The sequence below is a fragment of the Quercus robur genome, chromosome 7 (genome assembly GCF_932294415.1).
Source record: "Quercus robur chromosome 7, dhQueRobu3.1, whole genome shotgun sequence".
Classification (NCBI taxonomy): Eukaryota; Viridiplantae; Streptophyta; class Magnoliopsida; order Fagales; family Fagaceae; genus Quercus; species Quercus robur.
This window is the reverse complement of record NC_065540.1, coordinates 26,135,276-26,144,267: the sequence shown is the minus strand read 5'-3', so window position 1 is coordinate 26,144,267 and position 8,992 is coordinate 26,135,276. Positions and strand designations below refer to the sequence as shown.

At 33.3% G+C, this 8,992-nt stretch overlaps 1 protein-coding gene across 1 annotated transcript; it reads right to left on the bottom strand.

The window, feature by feature from the left end:
- Positions 1-5,603: 5,603 nt before the first annotated feature.
- On the bottom strand, positions 5,604-6,869 carry LOC126692946 (polygalacturonase inhibitor-like). Its single transcript, XM_050388763.1, has one exon. The coding sequence runs from the start codon at positions 6,813-6,815 to the stop codon at positions 5,829-5,831; it is 987 nt and encodes a 328-aa protein (XP_050244720.1). The 5' UTR covers positions 6,816-6,869; the 3' UTR covers positions 5,604-5,828.
- Between the last annotated feature and the right edge of the window lie 2,123 nt (positions 6,870-8,992).

The window sequence follows — 8,992 nt, the reverse complement described above, 5'->3', positions numbered from 1 at the left end:
GGCTTCTAGTATATAACTAACTAATTGATGCACGGATCCAAGTACGTGACTGACACACCAACTTGAGAAAGACGTTAGCTGCAAAGTTCTTTAATTCGTCCAAACGATGAAGATCAAGAAGGTTCTACAAAGAATATAATGAACTAGGGCAATTTTGTCTCTGGTCACTTTATGTGTTTAACAACAATTGCAACAACCTTTGCATCACCTCTTTACAGCCCTTAAAAATAATTCTTATATATGTTTAGGGTTGTGAGAAAAGAAACCCTACACAAATACACTTGGATATGTGTGAATCTAGTTTTGGTAATTTGAATTTCATAATTCTCGATAGATGTTGTTTCTGTTGAGTAGCTGTTGAGCATCAACATTAAATCTTGATAGATATTATCTGTAGAGCTTTAATGAACAACACTTCTTCACTTGTTTCTTAGACAAACTTGCATGACTTCAATATTAGACTTAAACTCTTGTTCCTTAAAGTACTAAACCCATCCTAAATCTACCCAATTACAAGTAAAGTGTGTTTTGTCAAAAGATTAACCAATTTACAATAGCATATGTTCTAACAAGTTCCACATATGTCCTAACAAACAAGTCATTGAAAAATCTGGGAATACAAAAACTTTTCAAATCTCATTTTTATTTTTATTTTTCTGTCTTTTGAATAAGGTTGGGTTATATGCTTTCCCTAAATCTACCGCCTCCGATGGGGGCTTGTTTTAATAATTAGTGGAAATAGTGTCTCCTCCTCCTTGCCTGAAGTTTCAATGGCAAATCTCCGTAAACCTACTCCTTCTCATCTTAGCCTCCATTCCCAAGAATTTAAGAGATTTAGTATGTGTGTTTATTTATTTATTTTTTTTTCCAGTCTTTCACCTTGTTTCTAAGTATTGAATCTTTGATGGCTAAGTCTAATTCTTTGGCCCAGTTATTTTCTTTCGGTTTCTCATTTCTGTTCTAAAAATTGCTTTCTTTTTTTTTTTGGCCTTGATTATCTGCAAATATATTTGAATATTTTAGTTCTTTTATCGAATCATGAGTCCAAGCATCTTTTATTTAAGTAATAGTACATTTTTGAAGTTGTTTAATGTTTGGTTTGTTGGCTCTCTCACGTAGAATGTTGTTTGTATTTGTTATTAACCTGTGATTTGTTAGTTTGGTTCTCCTTTTAATGTTGTTGTTCTGTTTTAGTTCTTCAGCTTTGTGGGTGGTCTCGCATCCAGTGGTTGGACCTAAATTTTCGGTTGTTGTTGGCTTTATTCTGTTCTTGTTTCACTGTTGGTTCTCTAGACTGTTTCAATAAAAATGAGTATTGATTATAAGAAAAATACTACATTTTGGGAGGTGAGGGAATCCCCCCCCCCCCTTTTTTTTTTCTTTTGTCATTTTTTATTAGGGTAATTATTGAATTTTGATTTTGTATGCATTTTGTGCTTGTGGTTTATGGCTGTAAGTGCTATATATGATTTCTTGAGATGGGCTTTGATTGTCATGTTAGAATAGTAATTGTTGTCTTGCTTTGGTTGTTGAACGGTTGTGGGAATGGAAATTGGAAGTGAAATTTGAATCTTCAAAATGTAATCAACAACAGTTAACAAATGTTTTCGATTTTGATCTGCAATCTCTCTAACAGTTCTAGTATTCTCCAAGAAGTGGGATTGGTTGCTTTTGTTCAACTTTTGTTTTTAATCTAAGTTTATTGTTTGTTGATTTTATTTTATTTTTTAAAATAGTCCTAGTTTCCAAAACTGTTGTTTTCCTTTATCTTTATTTACTTGTCTTAATTCTTCTCTCTTTGTAGCATTCCATCATATACAGATGACATAAATAACTTGGAGGGCATGTTGTTGCTTTGTTTCTATTGTAGCTACTTAGGAGAGTGCTCTGTTTCTTTTTGTTTTGGGGTTAAGGCACTTATCTGGTCTTGTGTTTTGATATTATTGTATCTGATGTGAGACTATTAATCTCTCTCATGTTGCTTAGCATTTGATTTTGTAGCAGCTGGAAGCTTCAATGGATTGTAGTGTGAGCTTTGATACCAAAATAACTTGCATAACAAAGAGTGAGGCAAGTTAAAGTGATCTAGCTAAGAGCCATTGGAGTTCACAGATATGTTTAGTCAAGAAGCAAGAGATACATCAAATGTGGAACTATAATGTTATTATGGCCTTGTAATCAAACTTTATATTTTAGTAAGACTCTTGTTACTATGGCGGTATGGCCTTGTGATCAAAGTGTATATTTTAATAAAATTCTGTTCATCTTTTGCCTACTTTTCTCTTGGATCAAATTTTAATATAATGCAAGACATCAAAATTGTTCAACTTGAAGTAATTGCTCAATTGTTTATAATACTTTATGAACTAATAGTCATGTAAAGAATGCATATTCCTTTGGTTTCTAGTTTCTTTAAGACAACGCATAAATAGGAAAATCTATCATACATGAGTACATATTGATTGCAATGACTTAAGGGTTTTTTTTTTTTTTTTGATATGATGATTTAAGGGCTTTGACTTTTAGTGTTTATAGACCAAAATAATTATCCAAGTTGTTCTTCAACTAGAATATATCAAATTTGAATTGTTGCTAAAAGCCTAAAATTGAAAATTAGCCTTGCCAACTTCAAAATACATCGACTTCAATCGATCATTGAATACTTCAAAGCCTTTTTTTGATAACAAAGGAGCAACATTTGGTACATAAAGCTTGCTTGGTGATACATGAATTCTGATGGTAGCTGAAAAATTCTCCAGTGACTGGCTTTTCATTGGAGGCTATAATACTTCAGCCCACACCATAAGACAATTTGTATTAACCATAAATAGCTTGCCCAAAAAAGTCTTCTATTTCCATAGATCCAAATGAATACAAGATTTTATATTCAAAGCCCAATTCTCATGTAATAACAACCATTGGAATGTTTAAATAAGATTTGTAGTGTTGATTACCAAAAACATGTTAACGAAAACCAACAATAATATTAGCTAGTTTATATAGCAGCAAGCAGAAAAATTTACAATTTATCACTCTTTAGTATGGAAGAGGACTAATCTAAAGCTATTCTTAAGTAGCAAAGCCAATATAATATTATTATAGGTCATGCTATTGATGCCCTTAGGGCATTGGTTAACAATATATTTTTAAAAAGTTTTGACACAACTTTTATGGGAAATGAAAAAGCTGTTAAAATATTAGTTACTTTTTTTTTTCTTTTCTCATAAATTTTTTTTTTTAAATGGATTTTTAACCAATGCCCTAAGAGCATTCGTTAGCATTTTCCTATTATTATTCAATAATCTAGTAAACTTTGGATGTATGATTTAATTTTTTGCTACATGGAAGGGAGAACAATTCAAGCATTCATAGTTCTCATTAAGTTGCATTTTCTCAAATACTTTATATGCATAATTATCAAACACATTAACACATGTAAGTGGGAAAAAAAATGTCATGCCCTCACATAGACCTTACTCAGACCAAAGTTCTATATAGACGTTTTCCTCTTTCCCCCCTTCCCAAAGCTCCATGAACACCACATAGCTAAAACAATACCACCACAAATGACACCACTGTATTACCATCCACCAAAAGTGAGAGCATAAGACAAAAGACAATGCCAATCAAATAAGCATTTTCACAAACGCCTTGCAAGCAATATTTGAAGAGAGTAGTCGTATGGACCAAGCCTATTAATTTGACCTTTCATATAAAATTTTACAAAGATTTAGTGAAGCAATATCAAATTCATGAAATATTTAATTACACAAATCAAGGGGGAAAAATTTTTGAGAATAGAGAAGACCAATAGAGATAGTAAAAAACTTGTACTACTACAACATAAATCAAATACCCATATCTCCATTCCATGGCCAAAGAACAAAAAAAAGAAAACTGCAATTGACCTTTCTAGTCATGAAATTTTCCCAACTTATGCCTTTTTTTTTTAATCATCTTCTATACATTCCATCTCTTTAATCATTCATAGATAACTATCATACTTAGAAACAAGGTGAAAGACTGGAAAAAAATAAATAAATAAACACACAAACTAAGTCCCTTAAATTCCTAGGAATGGAGGCCGAGATGAGGAGTGGGTTTAGGGCTATTTTTGGTTGAAACTTTAGGCAAGGAGAAGGAGATACCATCTCCACTGATTATTAAAACAGGTCCCAATTGGAGGCGGTGGATTTAGGGAAAGCATATTACCCAACCTTATTCAGAAGATAGAAAAATAAAAATAAAAACGAGATTTGAAGAGTTTTTATATTCCCAAATTTTCAATGTCCCGCCCATTCGCGCCTAAATTTTTGAAAATTTTTGAATTTGTTCTAACAGAGCTAACAGACGTTACAAGGAGACAACCTTATTGGGTTGACATGGCAAATATGGTGTTGTAACCTCATTTTAGTGAGGTGGCTTAATTTTATTGGCTAGAACTACAAGGTCAGCAAGCTAACCTTGTAGTCCCGGACTACCCAATAATTTTCCCTTTTCAGAACACCTCACATCAAATTATTTATTTTATATCACATTTCATTAAAATATAAAATTTTCTTAATTTTTTAAAATTGTTTTTTCTTCTTTACACACAAAATCGTCACCCACTCTCTTCTTTCTTCCCTTGAAACATAAAGAAAGAATAAAAAATTAAATGCAAAATGAACAATATTAATATAAGTTTACATAATTATACACAGACTGATGTAGGTCAATTTTCAAGGCAAAGTTGTGTAAAATTTTCAACTTTTTTCTATTAGCGAATGCTGTAAATTTCCGCAACTAATTGCGTGTTCAAAATATTTTCAAAATGGATAAATTCCTGTATTGAGAAAACCTGTGCCTGGCTGTAGAACACCGACTCTGCAGCCTAATCTCTTAGCGCAACGCGGCAAAAGGAAGAGAACACAAATGCGGGGTACACTAAAATCTAATAAAACAAAGGACATGTATCTTTATTACATAGTTCTCCTCTGTTCTGGATCTTTATAAATTTGCAATCAAACAAACTTATTACCAGAGACTTACAGCTTTTGAAAAGCTTAGGGTCTTTGGGATACAATTTTTTTTTGTTGAAACTGAAAATTAAAAACACTATAACAAAATAATTTATAAATGTGTAAATAGCACCGTGGAACCTATTTTTAATATTTTTAAATATGTAAACAGTATATAAACCGTACATGAACAGTAATAAACAGTACATAAGGTAAAATTTGTCTCTAAAAGCTGAACGTGAAAAAAAAAAAAAAAAAAAAAAAAAAAAAAAAAAAAAAAGCAAACGTCAAACGTGGAATTGATCTATAATTCGATGAATTTGTTCATAGAACAAAAAAAGTCAAGAGCCCTGGGTCCACAAAGACTGAGAAAATTGACTCAATAACACATTTCATTTTCATTAGGAGCTCCGCTGTAGAATTCAGGCCTAACCATTAATCGCGAAGCGATGGGAACGACGGAACCCATGGATGCAGAAGATTCTATTGAAAACGAATCCTAATAATTCATTGGGTAGGATGGCGAAACGAACCCGGGACCAATCCACTTTTATCTTCCGCATGTAAAAAAGGAATAAATAACTCAATCAAATTACGTGAGGCTTCATGAAGTGCTTCTTTAGGAGTTAAACTTCCATTTGTCCATATTTCGAGAAAAAGTATCTCTTGTTTTTCATTCCCATTTACATAAGAATGAATACTATGGTTTGCATTTCGAACAGGCATGAAACACGGATCCAAACTGCGCTTTAGTACATTGTAGTAGTAGTGGTAAATTAAAAATTACAGAGAGACCCACTTCAGTTTCTGTGCAAATCCATTATAAGATCACTTGCAGCTTGGAAGTGGAGAGCCACACAAGCACCGGTTGTGGAAATAATTCGAATAATCGAAACTTTGCAATTTACCACCCACTGGAATCTGACCACAAAGCCTATTATAACTCACATTTAAGTACTGCAAATTCAGTGTGGTCAACTCCACAGGAAGACCTCCATAGATCATGTTGTGGTTAAGATCCAATGAAGTCAAACTCTTGGGGAACACCACCTTTGACAGATTAAACTTCAACAAGTTCCTCGACAAGTCAACGATCTGTATGGTCTTGTTCGATCCGAAAACCACGGATGCATCGCCTACGAGTTTGTTTCGCGACAAATCAATATAACCGAAGTCCATGTGGGCGAACGAGGATGGGATTGAACCGGTTAGTTGGTTGTGAGAGAGGAACAGGTATAGTCCCTGAGGAAAATTACCGAAAGAGGAGGGGATTGGTCCGCTGAGTTTGTTACGGTCCAAGTGAAGTCCACCGAGCTTTGGAAGCTCCGAAAGTGAGGGTGGGATTGAGCCAGAGAGTTGGTTGAATGCGAAGTCAATGAAAAAGAGGTTTTTGAGTTTGCTGACGAAATCAGGAATTGGGCCAGTGAGATCAAGCCAGCTGAGTCTGAGGAAGACGAGGTGTGTGAGCTTGACAATGGCAGGTTGGATATGACCAGTGACATTGGAAAGTTTGTGGAATTCGAGGTTTGTGAGGAATGGAAGGTCACCAACTTCAGGTGGGATTTGGCCAGAGAGGTTGCCTGCGAAGATGGTGAGGGAGTTGATGCGGTGAGAGGTGGAGTCACATGTGACACAATACCAGTCACAACAATCGGTGTTTGGGTTCCAAGAGGTAAGGATGTAAGGGTTGTTGAAGGCTTGTTTGATTTTGAGTAAGACTTTTTTGTCTTGTGGGTTGCAGAGCTCGGAAATAGCAGAGTAGAAGAGAAGGGCGAGGCAGAGGAGAGAGAGGAGAGGCCTACTTGTACTGCCCATTTTGGAAGAGAAGAGAATGGTGGTGTGTCAAATTTGGTGCTGCAAATGATAGATTTTATAGGGTGTGTTGGTCCATATTTTTGTGTAGGAATGATGTAGTAACCGACGGAAGCTTTCAGATCTAGTTCCAGTGCCAGTCAAGCCAAAATGTCAATGTCATCCATTCAAATAAGTCAAATATTGTGGATTGAGCGATGAAAGGTCAAATATTGTTGGATGTTTAAAATAGGTTTTAGTTATTCTTGCTTGCTTATCTTAAAGACCAATTTAGTAGGGTAAGAAACACTTATAATCTATATATATATATATATATATATATATCTTAAAGACCAATTTAGTAGGGTCAGAAACACTTATAATCTATAATAATAATAATAATAATAATAATAATAATAATAATAATAATAGGTGAAGTTGAGGGAAACTCAAATTAAAATTCCAAATTAAAGTTTCAATTTTGTGCCAAATGTCCTAAATTATTTATTCTTAAATAATTTTATTTCTTAATTTTAAAATCAAATGTGACACCACATCATAAATATTCAACTAAGTGAGTTATTAAGTACAAAAATTAAAAAGTCTAAAATAAATGAATGGTAAAAAAAAAAATGTGCTTCACAATAATTTTTTTTTTTTTAATCATGGAAAATTTACATTTTATACCTAATAATATCCTTAAAATTTTTTTAAAGATTTAAAAAAATATAAAAATGAATATCAATAGTATTTAAATTATATATATATGAATTATATTATGCATCTTATTGTATATCTTTAAGTGTATCCATGCATATGCATGAGATTACAAGCTAATATATAATAATAGGTGAAACTAAGAGAAACTTAAATTAGAATTCCAAATTAAAGTTCCAATTTTACGCTATGTGTCCTAAATTATTTATTCTTATAGAGTTTTATTTTTTAATTTTAGAATCAAATGTAGGACCACATCATAAATACCCATTCAAGTGAGTTATTAAGTACAAAAACTAAAGAGTTTAGAATGAATGAATCGTGAAAAAAAAAAAAAAAAGTGTTTCACAGTATTTTTAAAAAAATGGACAATTTATGTTTTATATCTAATAATATTCTTACAAAAATTTTTAAAGAGTTAAAAAAAATAAAAATGACTATCAATAGTATTTAAATTATATATATATATATATATAGGAATTATATTATGTATCTTATTGTATATCTTTAAGTGTATTTATATATATGCATGGGGTTATAAGTTAGTAATAATAATAATAATTGTTATTATTATTATTATTATTATTATTGTGGGGGGTAAAAGACTAGAAAACCCATGTCAATGTCTAAGTTGGGCCAAGGGCCCAGTCTTAGGAAAAACCTCTTCTCGGCCATGGAAAGAACCTTCCTCGGCCATGGATGCAGCCGAAAACAAAGGGGGCAACCTACTACTGGTAGTGACACTTCGGGTCATTCCACGGAACAGGAAAAGTACTAGAACAGAAAAGGACAACAAAGAAAATAGAAATGTCTAAGGGAAAAAACTGTCATTATTGCATTCAGTGCCTTGTACCTGACATAGCCATGCTTTTCTGCTTTTACAACCACTCCCAACAACTTGAGGAAAGGGCTGATGGGACAAATATCAGCACGAGGAACCCGTTTCAGGAGGAAGAAAGCTACTATAAAAGGGGGTGAAGGAAGACAGAAAAGGGGGGGGTGGGGCTGAAACCACTATCACACAAGAGGCACTAGAAAGAGCTCCTCGGACCGTGCCGAGAACCAACCCTCCTTGATAAACATGGTTTATCCTTACTTGACTGTGAAAAACACCATGTTAGCTGTTGTCCATGCAGTAAAGCCTAGCTCTTTGACCCACTCTCTACAAATTTATTGTACCGAGCTCATTGGTCCAAGGTCCCATACGTCTTGGGCTTGGGCTGAAAAACGTGACCTTACAATTATTATTATTATTATTTTGAAGGAAATCATGGAATTAAAAACACTTGTATCTACATGTGATTTGGGTCAAATTTGACTCAACAACACATGGTTTTAAAAAGATATTTATCATATATGTTCTAGTCTATTAACATTGAAAATAAATTCACAAATGCAAATTACGTACCTGAAACTCAATGTGCAGCCTCATCTTGTTCATGAGATGAAAGCAGGGGCTGCTCCATATGCATTTTAGTGTGTTC